The 23,224-nt window shown below is 37.1% G+C and overlaps 1 protein-coding gene across 1 annotated transcript in view; it reads right to left on the bottom strand.

Annotated features, from left to right (window-relative positions):
• The window catches only part of LOC121375777 (maltase-glucoamylase, intestinal-like), a 70,615-nt gene that overhangs the window by 31,123 nt on the left and 16,268 nt on the right, over positions 1–23,224 (bottom strand). Inside the window, exons 7-23 of the mRNA XM_041503406.1 lie at positions 22,336–22,467; positions 21,543–21,683; positions 19,958–20,074; positions 18,973–19,099; positions 17,797–17,944; positions 17,093–17,226; positions 15,429–15,463; positions 13,915–14,031; positions 12,773–12,921; positions 11,484–11,568; positions 10,397–10,453; positions 8,484–8,608; positions 7,338–7,438; positions 4,494–4,543; positions 3,144–3,311; positions 1,620–1,678; positions 331–637 (exon numbers count right to left, since the gene is read on the bottom strand). Coding sequence (XP_041359340.1) covers positions 331–637; positions 1,620–1,678; positions 3,144–3,311; positions 4,494–4,543; positions 7,338–7,438; positions 8,484–8,608; positions 10,397–10,453; positions 11,484–11,568; positions 12,773–12,921; positions 13,915–14,031; positions 15,429–15,463; positions 17,093–17,226; positions 17,797–17,944; positions 18,973–19,099; positions 19,958–20,074; positions 21,543–21,683; positions 22,336–22,467 — 2,052 coding nt within the window. The remainder of the gene's footprint in view (positions 1–330; positions 638–1,619; positions 1,679–3,143; positions 3,312–4,493; positions 4,544–7,337; positions 7,439–8,483; positions 8,609–10,396; positions 10,454–11,483; positions 11,569–12,772; positions 12,922–13,914; positions 14,032–15,428; positions 15,464–17,092; positions 17,227–17,796; positions 17,945–18,972; positions 19,100–19,957; positions 20,075–21,542; positions 21,684–22,335; positions 22,468–23,224) is intronic.

Below are 23,224 nucleotides of genomic sequence, written 5' to 3'. Positions count from 1 at the left end.
ATAGAATAAAACGCGACTCCATAACAGTTACTTCTGATTCATATAAGTAATGTCTGATTTCAGTGATCACCGGGACTGTCCCGTCTATGGGTAAATGTAAATAAAAGAGTCCTTGCTGTTTTTCTGGAGTAGTCTATCAGAAAACATTTGTTCATTATTCCGTCTTGATTATTTTTCAAGTAACTGAAAATGACGCAAATTAAAATTTTGCAAACAAAATGTTCCCGGTCTTTGCGACAGCAGATACGTCTCTGTCTTTGTCTCCTTTTCATCTATATTAAAGAGGATATATATTTTTTTATTTTTTTTAAAATTAAAATGTCTCCTTGCCTTGAAGTGAATCATATCATCTCCTCTGAACTCCACCTCAAACGTAACATGTTCAATATTCTGTTGGTACATTCCAGATCCACGTCTTACGAGGGGAACACGAAGGCCCAGTGTTGTATTCTCGACTGTGCCATTTATAGAGTAGCCCTGGTTCTCCTCGCTGGTGAAGCAAGCTGGGATAGCAGAATGATCAGCAGGTTTATATGTGCATCCTCGCTGTTTGCAGTTTTCTTTGGTAACTCTCTCCTGCCGTCCTTGGATTTCAGGATAACAGTCAATTCTACTGAAGTCAGACTCGTCAAAATGTCTGAAAAATCAAATAGTGTTGATCAAATATAAAAGTCTGTATATCAAGAAATATTGTGTCATCTTACTGCATGTAGAATATGACCAATTAGAAGAAGTTTGTTTTGTTTAATGACACCACTAGTGCACACATTGATTTATAAATCATCGGCTACTGGATGTCAAACGTATGGTCATTTTGACACAGTCATAGAGAGGAAACCCACTACATTTTTCCATTAGTAACAAGATCTCTTTTATATGCACCATCCCACAAACAGGATAGATATACCAGTCATGGTGCACTAGCTGGAACGAGAAATAGCCCAAAGGGCCCACCAACGGGGATCGATCCTAGACTGACCATGCATCAGGCATGCTCTTTACCACTGGGCTATGTCCCACCTCTATGACCAGTTAGCTGCAGAAACAGAAAACCGCACGGACAGGAAAAGTGCTGGCCTGGCTACAAATTTTCAAAGCTATCTTGGTGCTACGATATTGTAAAACCGTCGCAAGCTATGACGTCACAACATCGCTTGCCTTACCCTATGATGGTTTTATGATATCGTAGCGCTAAGATATTTACTGCCCCAGATATTTATATATTGATAATGTCAGGGTTGGGACCCTGAAATCATTATCTTACAATAGATACATAAATATAAAGTGCATTCAATAAAATTACTAGTTAATTGAAACAGTCAAATTTGGAGCACAAAATTAATAACAGAATAAATATATAATAACAGAGAATTTAAACAGCTAGACAGAGAGAAAAGAAGAAAAGAAAAATTCATATTTCAAAATATAGAAAACAAATGTTATTCAATACAAGAAATTAGTTTTACTTTTAGAAATGAAACATTATTGATAATATTAATGTAATTTAAAAACAAATAAATTTAAATAAAATACTTAACATACCAATAACATTAAACAGATAGTCAGAAATCAAACCATCATATTTCATCTTTCAATAAACTGAACCAGTAAAATCTTACCCCCAGTGCAGACTAAAAGAACTTTGAAGTGGAAAGTTTGCATCATGAATTAGTAGTATCTGTGAGAAGAAAAAAAAGTAAATGATTATCTGTCGGTAACAAAAATTAAAGCTTGTTTTTGTTTAACGACGCCACTAGAGCACATTGATTTATTAATCACCGGCTATTGGATGTCAAACATTTGGTAACTGTGAAAGAGGAAACCTGCTACATTTTTTCATTAGTAGCAAGGGATCTTTTATATTCACCATTCCAGACAGGATAGCACATACCACAACCTTTGATATACCAGTCGTGGTGCATTGACTGGAATGTAAAATAGCCCAATGGGCCCACCGACGGGGACTGGAGGGCATTTTTCCTCATATACAAGTTGTGGTTCAATAGTCCATGTATGTAGCCTAGCTTAGCAAATTCTGTGTTGGAGTCAATATTGGGATATGATTTGAATTTAGTAAGAACAGTGAGTTCTATACAATATTTTATTGAATATGTTTAATAACATATTTTGAATAAGAACTTCTTAAACATAACTGCTAAACGTTCTGCTCTTATACTCTTTAGATTCTAAGTGGATGAGTTCATTAACAAAACTTAATTTTATCCATTGATAAAATACAGAAAAGTATGCTATAACAGAAAATGGATCATAATAATAGCAAAATTGTTTTTTAATTATGACTGTATTTTTTTAAATAAAAATTGTTTTCCATCTTCAGGTATAAAATCATTTCATTATGCAATATATATATATATATATATATAATACTAAACGAGCTTGCCTGTCATACCATTTTTATGAAATGAGTGAACAGTTTTGGTATTTGACGAGCAAGTTTCATAAAAAAGGTATTACAGGCAAGCTAGTTTAGTATTTCATTTATTACAAACCAACTGCAAAAAGCAGATGTTGAGACCTACTACATGTTATTTTTCTACTAATTGGGTCAGCAAGTGATCACACTCACGTCACGCCAACATTACACTAGTTTGTTAGATATTGAGTGATTGTTATGACATGAGCAATATCTTACACTAGTGTGTAATAATACATTCTACAATCTGTTACTGTTATTAGATTATTGATCTCAAACTTAACCTATAATCCATCTCACAGGGAATTGCTTTTTCATGCTATAGAATTTACTACAAGTTATTTATTTCTTAACTGACTGTTTTCTAAATTGAACACAAAAATAGTTTATGTTTATGTTAAACAAAACTGAAATTATTTACAAAACATTTTTGTAGGATATAGATATATATCTATATAGGACTATAGATATATATCCTTCTTTAAAAGTTGTTTATCAAATTTGCATAGCAATGTACATGTGTGTGGGGGTTTTGTTTGACTTTTATGGGGTTTTGTTTGGAGTTTTGTGGTGTTGGTATAACTTGTGGTTTTTTAGGTTCCTTTTTTGTTTTGTTTTTTAGTCTTTTTGGGTGGGTGACTATACCATTGCTAAAATATCTAACCAAAATGAAGTAACCTTAATAAAAAAAAAAATTTAAAAAGCTTACCTGTTCTGCTTTGTTGTATGTAAAGTTGTACACCCAATCTCCAGACGCTGTCTTCTGAAGAAATACCTTTGTGACGTCGGACAGGACTCCCAGAATTTCTATTGTATCGTAATACAGATCCTTGATCTCAGAAACACTGTTGCGCTCCACAGTTACGTGTAAACTTTGCTAAAAACATGAAACCGTTAATGTGGATTGTTAGACTATATTTGAAAACCTCTGTGCTGATTGGCCTGAAAATTTAACTAACAGTGGCTACTAGAAATCAATGTTTAATTAACCTACATATTTTAAAGAAACCTATTCAGGATTCTAAACACAAGTGTTCGGTTATGTCCATTCACTTTTGGCTGAAGAATTACAAGTGATACAGGTCAGGTCAGGTAAGGTCAAAGGGCTTAACGTGCATATTCAGAGCAAGCCGTTGTAGTGCATGCCTGTCATGGGCGCAGGTGTCAATTTATGCCGGCTCCTTCGCCCAGTACAAGACCAAGTGATAAATGCCAGGTCTATTCAAGTTATAGGGTTTTTTGTGTACATTCAGAGCAAGCTGTTGTAGCACATGCCTGTCATGGGCACAGGTGCCGGTCTTAGCTGGTTCTTCTGTCCAAGACAGGAAAAGGGTTGAGATGGGTGGGAGAGGGAACCACCCGCACTGGCAGGTGCAAGGGACCACTAGCAGCACGACCGTGGTCAGTAGCGGGTGGGGGGCAACTGATACAATATCTATTTAACTTAAATAGTGCAAACAAAAAAACTCTCCACCTTTCTCATTTGGAACGACCATCAAAATTGCACCAAATTTTCCTCACTAAAATGCGCACCCTTTCTCTTTGGCTTAATCCTACGGGACTTTCCAAATTACATAGCACCATACCACTCTCCCCCTGTTACCAACCTTGATTGGACTGCCAGTGCAGGCAGTCCCTCCTTCACCCCCATGCTTTCCTGTCCTGGAAGGAGGAGCCGGCTGAGGCTGGCTCTTGTGCCCAAGATAGGCATGCGCTACAACAGCTTGCTCTGAACATGCATGTTAACTCTTATTCCATTCCATCAAAAAAAGTAGACTCAGGCTATGTAGATCTTCAAGACTCAGACTGTGTAACTTTTTGTTTTTGGTTCTGATCACATTGATTGTTCATCTGTTATTTTGTACAGAGGTAATTTACATCACTAATCAGTTTTTAAGCAACTGACCAATTTAACCCTCTCCACCCCCCCACCCCCGCAAAAAAAAAAACACAAAAATTGTTTGAAAGAAATATTTTATTATTTTAATAATTAAGTTTGAGTAAAAAAATTAACTCCAATAAGTTGCACATTTTACTAGTAAATTAGACTATAATTTACCTTAGAGGCACTGTATCTTGTGATGTAGTAATTTCCATTTTCAAACGTGTCTGTAACAAAACATGTTAAAACACTTGAGTTAAGCAAGGATATTGTACAATATCTGTTTTAATAACAGGACATGAAGTTAAAAACAACTGAACTTCTAAATCAATCCCTCATTTTTTTTGTCAAGTCCAGTATTAAACTTTAAAAATTATATCAATATTCATAAAGAGTTAAACCTACATTAATTATATCGATATTTATAAAGAGTTAAACCTACATTAATTATATCAATATTCATAAAGAGTTAAACCTACATTAATTATATCGATATTTATAAAGAGTTAAACTAGGGGTGTAACGATATACTCGAATTATTCAGTGCACCAAACAGTGATCAGTATCGTAGTTGCATTCGTATTTGTCACTAGCTGATCCGAATACACGAATACATACATGTATATGTTATGATAACTGCACTATTTATGTTTCTAATTCGCGCTAACCAAAAATAACACCGAATCGATGGATTTGACAATGTGCAGACTTGTTTTGTAATAGATCAAGCAGATAGACAGATCTTTTTTCTTTTTTCTTTTGTTCCAAGCATTGGACTAGTACCCTACGTGTAGGCCTACATGTACCTTGATTTCACTTGTCAAAAAAGTGTATGACGCCACATAAGTCTTGTTCAACCAGCCTTACCAGTTATGTTCTTAAGATGAGAGTCATGGGCGAGCATATGCAATGTAACTTCAATATGCAAGCATTTAAATAGATGATGAAAGCAAAATAAATTTTTATAATTCTTAACGAGAACTCTGGCAATACAAATATGGTTTTAACTCGATTAATAAATAATTGTTTTTTTGGTTTTTTTAAATGGCTGCATTTTCCTGTGAAACTGTTGACATGCTAGTGCTCCTTAAAAACAAAGTGATTCTGGACTAGATAGTAGACACACCCATCATTAATCAGTCTTAGCCAGAGTACTCTGATCGTAAGAGAGCAAGACGGACATTTGGACAGTTATGACAATTTCATTATGGCCAGAGCAAACTGTAGATCAAAACTGCACAATCTGTGCCTACCAAATGGTAGTCAAAGATTTCCGCTCTCATACAACAACCCTCCTATGTTTCACATTAAATATCTTTACATCGATCATTTTCAAGTTTACTGATTACAAATATTTTACATATTAATCACTGTATTAGTAAAACTGTGAAACACACTACAGAAAGAAACCCAACAGCACATAATTCAATAATGTTTCGGTTAAATACGTAGGTGCTGACGGGTTTCTTTATGTAGTGTGTCCAAATGTCCATCTTGCTCTCTTAAGAGCCTGCTACACGATACAATAGAATCGGACCGAGTTACTCGTACGAGTCACTGGCAGGATTGAATCGGACGTGTTGCCACACGGTACTTGTCAATCGTATGAAACGTGATGTCATTGAAAAAATATCCTTCCTGTAACCATGGTAAACAATGTTGTGTATTGATAAGAAGGCGGCTGTCGTAATGTCTCTGTATTTATATAAATGACTGGACACACCCAACAAAGAGTTGTGCCACTGATACAATTCTATGAGCTGTTGGGTCTGTACCGATGACAAGCGAACAGAGTTTTCCGCCATTACACTCAGAACGTCAACGTTATCTGCGCCACGATATGATTGGTCAACGTTCCCAAACGTCCGATTCAATCGTATGAAAATAGAACAAGTTCTAAACTTCGACTCGTACGAGTGACTCGGGCCGATTCAATCGTATGACATGCCACATGTTACGATATGCTTGTTGGTGTTGCAATCCGAGTGACTCGTACGAGTCACTCGTATCGTGTAGCAGGGCCTTTATGGTCAGAGTACTTGGGCTAAATCAGTTTTTACTTTAAATAAATAAATAAATAAATAAATAAATAATGTTTTTCCTTTCTGCAAGACCTTTTCACTTTTGTATTCATGGACGTGAATACATTTTCGTATTCATCACCTCTGCGATATATGTATCGTATTCGCCACAGTGTGTATTCGGTTACACCCCTAAGTTAAACCTACATATACCTGACATGAAAATATGCAACGGTCTAACAATATTTTAACACTGGAAGATAAAATATCACAGGTCATATTTGGTTTTTTGTGAGAGCAATTATGGTAAATTTTCACTGGCTCTTCTGCTTGTATCAGAATACATATAACAGTCGAGCAGTTTTATCAAAATATATTTTTTAAATAACAAAAAATTAACACAACAACCACCCCCACCCACCCCACCTCAAGGAAGGAAGGAAATGTTTTATTTAACGACGCACTCAACACATTTTATTTACGGTTATATGGCGTCGGACATATGGTTAAGGACCACACAGATATTGAGGGAGGAAACCCACTGTCGCCACTTCATGAGCAAGGGATCTTTTATATGCCCCTGCGCGTGCTGTGGTGCAGGGGTGTAACATTCTCTTTGAGAATGGCCAATACAGCACAAATTGGACATAAAATGGATATTTGTTAAGGACCACACACTTTGATTGTTGCAGGGCCAGGACACCCACTGTCGCCACTTCATGAGCAAGGGATCTTTTATATGCATCATCCCAAAGACAGAATAACACATACCACGGCCTTTGGTGACAAATTGGAGAAGCAAACAATGCTATACCAAACCTAAAACTCTCAGCATGGTAGTAAAACAAAGAATCATGAATTATGACACAAATAAATAGAGTCTTCACCAGCTAGATTAAAAGTGGGGCTGTTTGTGTTTTTATCAGAGGGTCGACTGCACCTCCTTAATACCACCCCACCTGGCTGAAACAACAAATCAAACAGTAAATATCACAGTTACCTATAGAAACACCATCATCCCAGAAGAGACTTCCTTGAGCTTTTCCTCCCGAGACATCCTCCATGTCTAATGCAACCAACAGTTTGAATGGATTTCTGCGGCTGAAAACAGTTTTAAAAATACGTCTTTAATTCAAGCATTTTTTTATAGCAATATGCTGGGGTAGCATTACACAATCATTCCTTTCCATAATTCGTTATTCCCAGGCAGCCAAACTTGATCAAGCAGTCACCTCTTTGAAGCAAATGTCACCCAGCTTGGTGATATGGTGCATAAGTTATCGGCTTCAAAGCAGGTATCTGCTTGGTGGCAAAGTGGTTACACCATCACTCTTTAATGATGGTAGGTGCTTGGTGGCAAAGTGACCCTCAGAAACCACGAACAAGCGTGACAATGCCCAGTGTAACATGGCCGTGGTGAATTGAACCATGGATGGTCCCGTCAGCTCCCAGTGAAGTCCGAGTCTCAAGACTGATAAAGCAATACCTCCTCTGGAAGCAGCACATGGAAAGCAGTGAACAGGCATGCCGATCAGTTGTGCTGGAAGGTCGTGATGATCCGGAATGCATACAGTCCCGACAGGACCCGTCGGCTACCCGTGAAGCTTGATCTAGACTGCAGATCTGGTGTCTCTACTGCGAATAACTCATGGAAGACCGCAGAAAACCGCTGCAGTCACTGCTCCATTGAATAGTGGACGGTTGCCACTTCTCTTGAGATGAGGGAGATGATCGTCTCCATGCAGTCGCACGAGTCCCATGAGCCACAGGTGCCGTATTGCCCGTAGGCACAGTTGCAGCAAGTGCTGTGATGGAAGCTGTGGGTGGTTGCTGGTCTGTGGAATTAATAGTAGCAGCTGATCATGGGAGTTGGTGAAGCCTCATGGACCAGCGCAAGAGGTGTCTTGCCTCAGGACGTTCAGACCATAAGAGCAAAGGAAAAAGAAGGAAGTTACAGTCACATGACCAGGACAGGAAGGTGTGTGCAGTAGAAGAGTCTTAGGCCATCCCTTTGGCTGTTAGGATGTTCAAACCAGACTACTATCCTTTGGGGGATATGCATAAGTTTTGAGGACAGGTGATGTTGAAAAGAAATGGAAGCTACTTTCAACTGACATGGTTTACCTATTTAACTAAAATCGTTTACCTGTAATGTGTGTTATTTGCTGGTGCCTGCATTGGCAGTATGTGTCCTCCTCTCACTTGTACGAGAGGTTTAGAGTCCAGTGTCACTGCAATCTCCTTATGACTAGGACCATGCTCTGCTGCTTTCTGAAACAGGATGATTAAACAGTAAATATTTTAACTCTGGTAACAACATAGACTATGTCTTTATAAAGACCTCATCATTTAAGGGAGCTTAATTCCTGCCCCGGAATTGGTCACTGGCGGAGTAAGAGGCTAAATCCGAGGTGGGCGTGCCTGAACCTCTGTGGATATGGGCACGTAAATAGAGTTCCCATCCCATCCCTGAGACTTAATGTTTAACTCCCCTTAGTGAATTTAATAAATTCACATGGTATTAAAGGGACAGACCCTAGTTTTTAAACACTAAGGCATATTTTTCACTGTTAGAGCCATTTATGATAACTGAAATCAAACATTACTTATATTTTATTGCTTAGATTATCCATTTCTCAACAACCAAAGTGTTTCTGGTCACCCTGGTGTTTCTAATACCACACAATGCATTTTTCATATTTTTAAAAACGCATGTGCGTCTGAGAAGTAATGGTCATGAAGTCACATTTTAGTCTATTTTTAAGGGTATTTCAATATCACAGACTCTCTGTTTCTCTCTGTTGTATCCAAGTTTGTTACAGGTTTGTAAATTAACCAAACTTAGTGTCCATTTTTACGGGCTGAAACTACAGTCTAGGTGAAAATATGCCTTAGTGTTTAAAAACTAGGGTCTGTCCCTTTAATACTGTCATATTTCAAATGGCACCCTGTAATTAAGTCGGGGAACCAAATAATCACTCCCATTAATTTTTTTCAGATCAAGGTCTGTTTTTCGACATTTATTGTAACTCGGGATGTCATGCAATATCAGGATGTCATGCAATATTGGGATGTCATGCAATATCGGGATGTCATGCAGTATTGGGATGTCATGCACTATGGGGATGTCATGCAGTATTGGGATGTCACGCAGTATCGGGATGTCATGCAGTATGGGGATGTCATGCAGTATGGGGGATGTCACGCAGTATGGGGGATGTCACGCAGTATTGGGATTTCATGCAATATTGGGATGTCATGCAGTATCGGGATGTCATGCAATATCGGGATGTCACGCAGTATCGGGATGCAAACCCAGTACCTACCAGCTTTAAAGGCGATGGCTTACCCACAACATCAAAAAAGATGTAGCCTTTTATATACTCTTTTCTCAAGGACCGGACGGAGCCCATACCACAGCATTTGAAACATCTATCAAGCAGCATTAGTTGGAATGGGACCAAAGTAATGGATCTACTGATGGCATATATAGAGGATTTTTCACGAGTATTTTTTAATATGGAAAATATCAACCAAGTTAATCGGTATTTGTTGATGCTCTGCCGAGACAAATACTGATTAACTAGACACGGTTGATATTTTACATATTAAGAAACACGAGTAGTGAATTCTATTTATCCTATAACACTTCTAAAATAACATTTTAATTAAATTTTTAGTAAATCACAGCGCCCCCATCAGTAATATGATGTCATCACAATTAGCATAAATTAGTTTGACGTGCATATTTTAACTAAATATTTGAAAACGTTACACTCAGGTATACAGGTCTTGTTGGCTTGTAAGCAAATGACCCATCTACAGCAACACATTACCAAGAGAATTTGCAATTTGCATACCATTATTAACCTGGTTAATATACTAAATTATCACATGGGTTTATGGCATGGATATCGTGGGTAAGTTATAGGATATATATTCTGCAACATTTAACATCTCTATCACTGTGCTAAATCCTGTTATGACTCTAGTATTAATTTAAGGCAACTAGTGTTTACAGTTAGCGACACCCCAGCATTTGACAAATACGAAACTTACTGTGAACAGATTGTACCACCGGCCAACTGGTAGATAATAGCTCAGCTTCGTTTGACCCTGAAAGAAAGCAGTCTTATTTTTTTTAATGACACCACTAGAGCACATTGTTTAATTCATCATTGGCTATTGGATGTCAAACATTTGTTCATTCTGACAGTTTTTAGAGGAAGAAGAAGTTTGTTTTGTTTAACGACACCACTAGAGCACATTGATTTATTAATCAGCGGCTATTGGATGTCAAACATATCGACATTTTGACAGTCAGAGAGGAAACTTGCTACATTTTTTCATTAGTAGTAAGGGATTTGTTATATGCATCATCCCACAGACAGGATAGCACATACCGTGACCTTTGATATACCAATCGTGGTGAACTGGCTGGAACAAGAAATAGATCAATGGGCCCACTGATGGGGATCAATCCTAGATTGACCGTGCATCAGGCGTGCGCTTTACCACTGGTCTACGTCCTAACCTTTTTTTAGAGGAAACCTACTACATTTTTCCATTAGACATTTTATGTTCACTTTCCCACAGAGAGGGCAGCATATACCACATCCTTTGATATACCAGTCATGAGCCAGTGGTTGGGTTTGTAAAAAAAAAAAAAACAGTCAGAGGATGGGTTCACCAAGGACTCTGATAGAAGGAAATAAAAAAAATTAACGACGCACTCAACACATTTTATTTACAGTTATATGGCATCAGGCATATGGTTAAAGACCACACAGATATTGAGAGGGGAAACTCGCTGTTGCCACTTCATGGGCTACTCTTTTCGATTAGCAGCAAGGGATCTTTTTATATGCACCATCCCACAGACAGGATAGTACATACCACGGCCTTTGTTACACCAGTTGTGGAGCACTGGCTGGAACGAGAAATAGCTGACTCTGAAAGAAGACAATGAATTAAACACTGATTGTCTTAAAAATATTTTCTGCTTTAAGTTTGACCTCTGTGATAAAATATAGCCAGGAAAATCACTAGAAGACAAAACTCCAAACAGTTATTCAAGTAACATAATTAAATATTCATACATTTTATCAAAAGAAAGATACAAAATTCTTCTCTTAATTACACGTACCATTTCAAGAATAGGGGACACCATCAAAGCTGAACCCCAAAGGAACTGTCGATCAATGCTGTATGTTCGCCCATCTGTTGAAAATCTGAAACATGCAGAACATAAAGTGTAAAATAAATGTCATAGTATACTCATAAATCATATGGTCAATAATGCTGGCAAATATAGATTTGTTGTTCAGGTCCTAGACATAAGGCAGGATAAGGTAGATAAATATTTAAAAGTTGGGATGAAAATCTTTGTTTCTTTCAGGGGTGATAAATAAAATAAACATATTTACATATTACTGTACTCAGAAGTTATAGTGATTATAGAAATGGAATGTTATGTATACACCTGCATTGTGTTAAAAAAAATCATATTTTCAAAAGTGGGTGCATATTTATTTCTATAGAAGTCACAAATGAGATACTTTTTTTTTCTTCAAAAAGCTGAAATTATCTTTTTAAAATCCTCTATACTAAACCTAAAATGTCATTTGTAACCATTTCAAATAAAATAAAGAAGTGTTTTATTTAACGACGCACTCAACACATTTTATTTATGGTTATATGGCGTCAGACATATGGTTAAGGACCACACAGATTTTGAGAGGAAACCCGCTGTTGCCACTACATGGGCTACTCTTCTGATTAGCAGCAAGGGATCTTTTATTTGCGCTTCCCACAGGCAGAATAGCACAAACCATGGCCTTTGTTGAACCAGTTATGGATCACTGGTCGGTGCAAGTGGTTTACACCTACCCATTGAGCCTTGCGGAGCACTCACTCAGGGTTTGGAGTCTGTATCTGGATTAAAAATCCCATGCCTCGACTGGGATCCGAAACCAGTACCTACCAGCCTGTAGACCGATGGCCTGCCACGACGCCACTGAGGCCGGTTTCAAATAAAATCTACTCTCTGATAACGGAATTTAAAGGAGCTATGCAGAAACAAACTAAGAAGGAAGGAAATGTTTTATCAACACATTTTATTTACGGTTATATGGCATCGGACATATGGTTAAGGACCACACAGATATTGAGAGAAGAAACCCGCTGTCGCCACTTCATAGACTACTCTTTTCGATTAGCAGCAAGGGATCTTTTATATGCACAATCCCATACACAGGAAAGCACATACCACGGCCTTTGATGTACCAGTCATGGTGCATTGGCTGGAGCGAGAAATAGCCCAATGGGACCACCAACGGAGATCAATCCCAAACCGACCGCGCATCAAGTGAGCACTTTACCACTGGGCTACGTCTCACCCCCAAAAACAAACTAAGAAGACAGTAGTGAACATACTCATGGTGTAGAGGTCGAACCACTGTGTCCCCCTGTGTGTGAGCGTAATGGAACAGTGTGTAGAGGTACGGCAGCAGCCAGTAGCGGGTTTCCATCATTTCCCTTGAAGAGTTCCCCACAAAATCACCAAGGGCACCTGGATCTTGAGGCTGCAATGAAAACAGCTGATAATTAAAATACAACATTTAAATTAATTTATCTAACAAAACAGTTTTATATTTATTTTAAAAAATAATTAAATCATATATTCCACAGGTTGTTAAAAATTGTTAATTTTATTCAAACCATGTATGTATTGAGAATAAATTTCAACAGACCTGACCACCAGGCATAAAGTAACAAGCATTTTGAGAGTACTGCTAAAGCAATACATGTCCCTTACCCGGCCCCAATTTTTTTTCATATCTCCTAAGTTCAAGGGCCATAACTCCATCACAAATGGGTAAATCATCATGACAGTCATACTTGATCTGTAACAGTACGTGATAAACCTATACACAAAATGTCAGCTCAGTATCTAAAGGTCTTCTAAAAACAATGTCTGGAAAACAAATTTTCACATCTCCTAAGTTCAAGCTCCATATAAATGGGTAAATCGTCATGTAAGTCAAACTTAATCTGTAACATTACATGGTGAAGCTATACACAAAACTTCATCTCAAAATCTCAAAGCCTTCTAAAAACATCCAGAAAACATATGTGGGACAGACAGACATGGACAGGATGGACAGAGATAAAGTCCGGTTGGACCTGTAGGGGACTAATAATTATGGTGCATCTCACATTTCACTAGCACCACCACCTCATTGGACCAGTTCTAAAAGTTTGTTTTGTTTAACGACACCACTAGAGCACATTGATTTATTAATCATTGGCTATTGGATGTCAAACATATGGTCATTTTGACAGTCATAGAGAGGAACCCTGCTAAATTTTTTCAATTAGTAGCAAGGGCTCTTTTATATGTACCATAACACACAGGATAGCACATACCACAGCCTTTGATATATCAGTCGTGGTGCACTGGCTGTGGCAAGAAATAGCCCTATGAGCCCACCGACAGGGATCGAACAGACCGACCGCACATCAAGCGAGCGCCTTACCACTGGGCTACGTGGGATTAGTTCTTGAACAGCCCTTACCATATTTTTTATTCCATTATGGTTTCTACTAAATGGGTAGAATGCTCCAAGTTGCATCCACCGGTGACACATTTCTTCAGTTGTGTTGTCCATGAATCCACAAATGTCTGCTCCAATCTTAGAAAATAAAAAAGAAATTCATATAAAGTTCTATGACACGGCATGCAGCATCAAGAAATCATCCACAAACTGGGTATTGACAGATAGTTACACAATGCACAATAGTAGACAAGTCACTTATAGCAATCGAAGAGGTTTGGAGTCGGTATCTGGATTAAAAATCTCATGCCTCGACTGGGATCTGAACCCAGTACCTACCAGCCTGTAGACTGATGGCCCAACTACGACGCCACCGAGGCCGGTCGAAGACCTCTCAAATGCTTTAATGTAAATACTGTTAACAAAACTGCTGCATCATCTTGGATACACACTAACAAAGCAGGACATAGATGGAATATAACACTGCATTTTTTTCATTTGAGGGTCCCATGCCACAGGGCATAATATTACAACCATAAAATAACGAGGGTGGAAGTAATACAATAATCAGGGCACATGCAGTAATATAGGGTCTTCTCCAGCCAGAGAAAAGGACCTTTTTTTATAAAATTTTTAAGGTGCAATTGAGCCCCCTCCCCCACCATTGCATGCCCATTAGGTACAGCTCTGCTTGAAGACTTTTAATAAAAGTGCTGTACTCAGTTATGCAGGAATCAAGGATCCATCACTGACAAATAAAGCTGGGCGGTATTAAAATTTGAGGTTCGGTATCGATATCGGTATTTCTGGGATAATTTACCTCAGTACCGGTACCGATACTGATATTAAGTGATATTTTTGGTATACTCTGCTTTAAATGCATGGCAGAGTTAAGGCTCACCCACTAATTTCGTCTCAATAAAACTAAATTCCATACACAAGACTCTCGTCTGATTTATACCCAACCCATTTTGTTAGTGTTCTACTGACGGGAAACATTTTTCAATACTGATATTTTGGTATTTTGAAATGCACTCGGTACGGTAAATTGGTATTGACATGATACCGATACCGAACAGTATATAAGGTATACCGCCCAGCTCTACTGACAAATATGAGCTTCTTTTCTTTTTGTTTAATAACACCACTAGAGCACATTGATTTATTAATCATCGGCTATTGGATGTCAAATATTTATTAATTTTGATACATTGTCTTAGAGAGGAAACCCACTACATTTTTCCCATTTGTAGCAAGGGATCTTTTATATGCAAAATCCCACAAACATGATACCATGACTTTTGATATATCAGTCGTGGTGCACTGGCTGGGACGAGAAATAGCCCAATGGGCCCACCGACAGGGATCGTTCTTAAACCTACCGCGCATCAGGCGAGCGCTTTACACTGACAAATATGAAATAAATAAATATTAGCCTTACAACATCCCAATGGTATAATTTTGGAATAATAAGCAATTAAGTAATAAAAGCTCAAACAAAAAAATTTGCAAACTGCAAAATGCTTAAAACTTACATATGGAATTCCAAAGAGATTAAATTCAAGCATGCCTGAAAAAAAAATTCTAATTTTAATGTCATTATGTAAAATCAAATTATCGCATAAAATTGTTTTACCTAATATTTTAACAAGTGGTTTGTCTTCATTCTATTTATATAAATATGTTATGCTAAATATTACTATTTTTACACAATAATTATTAATCCATAAAATATATCAACTTTTTTTTATATACGCAGGTACGCAGCTGCGTACTACCCGAGATTACAAATATTTTTTATTATTATTAAAATATATGATGTAAATGCGTGTATGCATGTATGTGTATGTGTTTTATTCCATCGCTGAAAAAGTCTGCGTACCACCTGAAAATCCCAAGCTAGGCCCCTGTAATATCTGCCTTCTGTGCCATAAAATTCTATTTTATGCTACCCATTTTAGTACCGATAACACCGACAAATGATTCCATATTCATATAAAATGGAGCAGAAGGAATAATGGGCAACAGAAAGAAAATATGTCCTATAGTTCTGAGCAAAGTTAAAGTTTGTTTTGTTTAACGACACCACTAGAGCACATTGATTTATTAATCATCGGCTATTGGATGTCAAACATTTGGTCATTTTGACATAGTCTTAGAGAAGAAAAAACCTTCTACATTCATGCAATTAGTAGTAAGGGATCTTTTAAATGCACCATCCCAGACAGGATAGCACATACCACAGCCTTTGATATACCAGTCACAGTGCACTGGCTGGAACGAGGTAGTTCTGGGAAAAGATGTTCAGTAGTACATGTACTCTTCTCCAGATAAAGAAGGAAATGTTTTATTTAACGACACACTCAACACATTTTATTTACGGTTATATGGTGTCGGACATATGGTTAAGGACCACACAGATATTGAGAGAGGAAACCCGCTGTCGCCACTTCATTGTCTACTCGTTTCGATTAGCAGCAAGGGATCTTTTATATGCACCATCCTACAGACAGGATAGTACATACCACGGCCTTTGTTACACCAGTTGTGGAGCATTGGCTGGAACGAGAAATAGCCCAGTGGGCCCACCAACAGGGATCGATCCAAGACTGACCACGCATCAAGCAAGCGTTTTACCACTGGGTTACGTCTCGCCCCAAGTCTTAGAGAAGAAGAAATTTTCTACATTTTTGCAATTAGTAGTAAGATGTCTTTTAAATGCACCATCCCAGACAGGATAGCACATACCACAGCCTTTGATATACCAGTCGTGGTGCACTGGCTGGAACGAGATAGTTCTGAGAAAAGATGTTCAGTAGTACATGTACTATTCTCCAGATAAAAAAAAAGTTTGTTTTGTTTAACGACACCACTAGAGCACATTGATATATTAATTATTGGCTATTGGATGTCAAACATTTGGTAATTCTGACTCGTAGTCAATAGAGGAAACCCGCTACATTTTCTAAATGCAGCAAGGGATCTTTTATATGCACATTCCCACAGACAGGAAAGCACATACCATGGCTTTTCACCAGTTGTCGTGCACTGGTTGGAACAAGAAAAAACCAAATCAGTTGAATGGATCCACTGAGGTGGTTTGATCCTGCGATGCAAGCACCTCAAGCAAGTTCTCAACCATACTGAGCTAAATGCCGCCCCCATTCTCCAGATAATTTGCATGACAAACAGTTCGTACCAATGATGGATTCTGCCAAGTGTGACCACTTGCTGATGTTATCTCCTAGCCAGTGTCCAGCATACTGTCCACTGCCGGTAAACGTTGACCGTGATATGATTACACTGCGCTCTCCAGTAGCTTTTCTTGCACCTCTAATGACAATGAGTATTAAAAACAAGTTTAAAAAAAAAAAAAGTAAAAACAACTCAAAAACAAGTTTATAAAATATACACTTTTTTCTTTTCTTTTTTCAAAGAGACATAATTAGCCTAAATTAAGTGAATTTACACTTGCCCCGTACAGTAAATTATTTTAGAGATTTTTCATTAAACTATGCTTTTTTTTATTTGCCAATTAAAATGACAAAGCCAATAAGGTTATCTCAAACCGCAACTCTGCACTAGTCAGAGACTTGTGAAATGTAAACCTCTGGTAAACTTTACAGTCGGAATAAGAACCAGATGAAGAAATAGCTTAAAAGCTATAGTCCATCCCACAGGGAACACCTTTTTTAATACTATGGAATTTACTACAAGTTATTTATTTCTGAGCCGATTGTTTTGTAACTTGCACACAAAAATAGTTGGGTTTTTTGTTATTTTCAAAACACTTTTACTTTTCTTCTTTTGTCAAAGCAAACTGAAATGATTAACAAAAAACCCTTTTATAGAAGGATGGGACGGACCATAGGGTTATCGACTTTAAATAATACATGTACTTACATTAATGTAGGCTTGGTCTGACTCCAGCCATACAGACTGTGGACATCATAGTGGCTGTATTCTCCAGTGTCTCCCTGTCTGGCTATCATGCAAATGGTTTTTTCCGACAGTCTGGCTTTCATCTTGCCATCATACAAATAGGATGCCTCTGTATGAAACAAAGTACACAATACAAATATTTATGTTACGGTAACTGGCTCTGTCATTTATTTACCGTAGATGTCAACAAACAAAAATATTTAATTTATAAATGTTAAGAAATAAAATAATGAAAATATTTTTTTTAATGGATTTAGCAAACCTCATTTAATTGAGAACTTTAACTGGATTTAACAAGCGATAGGTCAAATCTCTAGATTTTAATTAAAGGGGCATACCCTAGTTTCACCCCGTGAAAATTAACACGAAGTTTATTTAATCTACAAACACATTTGCATAAAGTTACAATTGAGTTAAACGTGAGTCTGTAACTTTGAAATGGTGAAATACCCTCTAAAAATAGATTAAAACTGGACTCCATTGCGGTTACTTCTCAGACACATGCGTATTTTTAAAAATATGAGAAATGCATTTTGTAATACTTAAAACACTAGGATGACCAAAAACACTTCGAATTTGCGGAAATGGACAACCTAGACAATAAAATCTACTTAAAGTATGATTTCAGTTATCAAAAACGGCTTTAATAGTAAAATATATGCCTTAGTGTTTAAAAACTAGGGTATGTCCCTTTGAAATGCATGTAGCCTATAATCTTATGAATAATAATCACTATAAAATATTACTGTAATTGACCACTGAAGGTCCATCACATTGGTAAGTTTACAAATTAATAATTACAATATATTTATTTATTACCCTTACCAAATTATAACATGTTACAGCCCACTTAAGATCTTGAAGATATTCTCCCAAAAAACAGATCTCAGAGAACTGAACATTTGTGTAACCCATTTACAGTTTATGCTATTTATTAGAAACATTTCATTTTGCCATAACTCAGTATGTCTATGTAAATGATGCTCTACATTGAATGTGCTAACCAAAAATCGGTTACGCAAAAATGCAAAAAAATTTGCATGAGCAATTCCTAAATGAAATGATCATACTCGCAATTTTTATAGGCCTGAAAACAAATTATTAAATCATCGATGAAATGAATATATTGCTATGAACTTGTTCTATATGGTGGGTCATCCAGCGTGCTGGTGGGACACTTCAGACTCCAGTATGGTTTAGCACTCTCAGGCCAGTTCCACGGCCGTTCTTCATTGGTTCCAAAATTAGCAGGCTCATTCATGTCCTGAGAAAAAAGGGTAAGGATTTAAGTGTTAACAAACATCTTTGTAAGCTTGAAATATTCAAAATTCTGTCAATAATACAAGTTTGCAATGTACAGTTGAATCCCGTTGGCTCGAACTCCATCGGTGCTGGATAAAGTGTTCGAACCATCAAATAGTTCGACCTAACCATGCGGTCAACAACATTTAAGTGTAACTCAGGACTTCGTTTTTGGTTCAACCGTTGTGGTGTATTCGATCTTTCTAAGTCCGACCCAATGACATTCTACTGTATATTGAAATGAGACATGCTATGATGTGCATTCACAGTATTTTGTTGACACATTATGTAGCAGGGATGGTGCATATAAAAGATCCCTTGCTGCTAATTGAAAAGAGTAGCCCATGAAGTGGTGACAGCGGGTTTCCTCTCTCAATATCTGTGTGGTCCTTAACCATACATCTGACGCCATATAACCTTAAATACAATGTGTTGAGTGCATCGTTAAATAAAACATTTCTTTCTTTTTTTTTCTTTCATTATGTAGAATTAACTAAAAATAAGTGATGTAAAACACCATTAATTAGTAACAGTAAGTTGCTTTAAATAACTGTTGAAACAGACATTAAACTCCTGTCCCACACTCGGCCACTGGCCATGCCAGAGATTGGGTGTGGGAAAGAAGTGCCTGAACCTTAATTGGATAGAGGCACGTTAATAGAGTTCAGGATCAGGATTAAACTGACTAACTGATGCATGGTCAGGCACATAGCTTCTAGCTATAAGCAGAGCCCAATAAATAAATGATTTACAATTTTTTTTTTTTATTCAGGCTAATAACAAAAGCGAAAAAGGTGTCATGATTCATCAACAAACTCACAATCCAAAGCCCATCAAAGACTAGAGTTGAATGTTGCTTGACAATCAGATCTTGCCAGACTTGTCTGGTGCTATTCTTGAAAAAATCTGGAAACACGACCTTTCCATTTGGCCAAACCTAAAACAAGAACTTGAAGTCATATAAAAGAAATATATGAGTAAATATGAAACTAGGAAACTAGCAGCAGTTGCTGCCATTCTGTCTGAAAATTATGATATATCATAAAATTAAAAATTGTTTATACTTAGTTACTTAGGGGACCGCTCTATAGTCCGAAGGTTCAATGGTCTGAAAGGTTCAATAGTCCAGGGTTAGGTCTATAAACCAGACTACTGAACTTAGGGTTAGGGTCAGTGTTGAACCTTCAGACCACTGAACCTTCAGAGTATAGAGCTGTAACCAGTTACTTATACCATTTTTTAAATTTACATTCAATATTCACATTAATTATTATATGTACATATTGGCAAAGGGAGTACCAATTTCATTGGACTTAGTTCCATGGGGTTCACCATTTATATCACATTTTTCAGTCCCTCGTATCATCATCCAAACACAAATCAAAGTCACTGTCATTTTGATTGTCAACAGCTAAATCATCATTTTAATTTGTCCGGTAATAAAATGTCTTGGACAACGTGAAATTTCACCACTATTTTTACTTCTGCGTTCATAAAAAGTGCAAGACTGACTGTTTTGTAACCAATATGAACCTGGAACCAGTATATTAAATTAAATTAAAGCTGAAATTAAAACTATACTTTCAGAAACTTGGGGTCAATATAATTAATAAGAGGTATTTAACCCCATATACTGAAGTGATATGTGTTGTTCTGTATCAAATGGCTGGCAACACACTTTATTTAAACACCAAGAGTTTGCTGCATTGTAAGATGTTTCAAAGTAATAAAATATTTCTACGATTAAACTTGCATATTAAATATATTTTCTTGGTTAGAATATCAGTGTCTGTATATTTAATGTGTTTCTGGTCGTTTTAATATTTGTAAGAAGCCCAAACTGGATATTTTAGGAAATTAAATTAAATTTAACCTCGTACAAATACTGTATTATAACAATCAAAAACACGTTTTATATACAGCCACTAATATCTTATGTAGAAAAATATATTTGATATGTAATTACAATCTTTAAAAAGTCTCTGTTAGTCGATAACATCTTAAAAATTGCAGCAAACTCAGGAATGCCCCATTTAAGAAGCAATCTGTTTTCAAACAGGTCCTTTATAAGCAACTTGGAGCAAGACGATGTTTGTGGTGTGATAAAGCACTGGACTGATACCCACACAGGGAAAAACCAAGGGATTTTGCCAGTTCCAATCCAACTAGTGCTCCATAACTGGTATATCAAAGGCTATGGGTTTTTTAAAACTCTATCACCCCTTGGTTTCGTTACTGAACAGACTGTTTGACAGAATGAGTGTATCTGTTTAAATTGGTATATAAGGTAGAAACAGTATGCTTATATAGGTATTCACACACATTACATTCCTTTTCTTTTTTCTCTTATTCTAATTTTCACTGACAGAAGCCAGGAGTTTGGTCGTTTTGTTACAACAACTTACATAACCAAGCAGAGAATTATCATCATCTTTGCTGTCACTGGGAATACTGGAACTATTTTCTGGCCACTGAATGTTGCCGTGAACGGTCTTCATCTGGTTGTATGGCTCGTACCCAGACACGTTCGTGATTAAAGCCGGGTCCTGAATAACAAGAAAAAAAAGATAATTTATTCTTAAACAGGAAGAAGAATCAGACCAATAAAATTAAATCACAGAGATTTGGACTACTGACATTACAGCTATTTTAGGACGGTTGGTCTAAACAAGGGCGGCACAATATTAAAAAAATAGTGTTACGGCTTGAGGTTGCCAGACTCGATCATCCTTTCAAATTCACCTGTGAAGGCCATTTTCACAGATACAAGAAATATAACCAACCAACAAACAAAAAGTGGTACGGTCATGGCGATACTGGCCGCACCGTCTCTGCTAAAGATCATAAAAGATGCTATATAAAGAAAATAACCAACTCCTTAGTTTGCAAAAGATTTGTTGTTCATTTATTTTTATTATACTGCTACTGTAAGCATTGTAATGTTGTGTTTGTATAGATATAATGTATTCATAAACCTAATATCCAACATGTTAAAATTACCACTCTAATGTCCTACTTGACTTAAATCAGAAACTGAAATCTGGACTCGCAAGTGACTAAAATTATTCCAATTTTAATATCACTCTAGAATCTACATTTTTAAAATTAATTTGTTACAACACAACAATCTGCATCCTATATCTTTTACTAATGCAATACCAAGAACAATTTTTTCAAGGTAAATAAATATGCTCATACCAGTATAATGATAGTTCGCATGCCACCATCTCGTAGACTTTGGAAGTAGTCATTGAGACCAGCAAAACTGACATTATCGACCGTGAAGTCCTTCCATTTATCCATGTAGTCAATATCGGCATACTGCACATCCTGCATTACAAAGACATATTATTGTGCTTTTGATTTCATTTCTTCACAATATTTGAAATAGATATGTAGTGGACAAAACAAAATAAAACACTGTCAGTGATGATGGTGGATGAATGTCTGTTCTATAACTTGTTTCTATTTTTTTTTGTTATTATCACTGCTACTTACAAGCAATGAGTTTAATTTAAGCACTTTAATAAATTCTCAATGCCTAGATCTCTTCTTGTAGAGGGGAGGTAACTGCTAAATTCATCACCATATAACAAAGAGAGAAATGTTTCATTTAACGACGCACTGAACACATTTTATTTACGGTTATATGGCGTAAGACATATGGTGACAGACCACACAGATTTTGAGAGGAAACCCGCTGTCACCACTACATGGGCTTCTTTTTCCGATTAGCAGCAAGGGATCTTTTATTTGCGCTTCCCACAGGCAGGATAGCACATACCATGGCCTTTGTTGAACCAGTTATGGATCACTGGTCGGTGCAAGTGGTTTGCACCTACCCACTGAGCCTTGCGGAGCACTGACTCAGGGTTTGGAGTCGGTATCTGGATTAAAAATCCCATGCCTCGACTGGGATTTGAACCCAGTACCTACCAGCCTGTAGACCGATGCCCTAACCACGACGCCACCGAGGCCGGTCATATAACAAAGAGTTTTCCATGTATTAATAATTATGATTTCAAATTTTAAGAAGAGCACAACTGATAATGAATGAACTTTACAGAAAAAGCAGTGGCGGATCCAG

This window comes from Gigantopelta aegis, chromosome 6 (genome assembly GCF_016097555.1).
Source record: "Gigantopelta aegis isolate Gae_Host chromosome 6, Gae_host_genome, whole genome shotgun sequence".
Classification (NCBI taxonomy): Eukaryota; Metazoa; Mollusca; class Gastropoda; order Neomphalida; family Peltospiridae; genus Gigantopelta; species Gigantopelta aegis.
The sequence above is the reverse complement of the archived record's forward strand: the minus strand, read 5'-3'. Positions and strand labels throughout refer to the sequence as shown.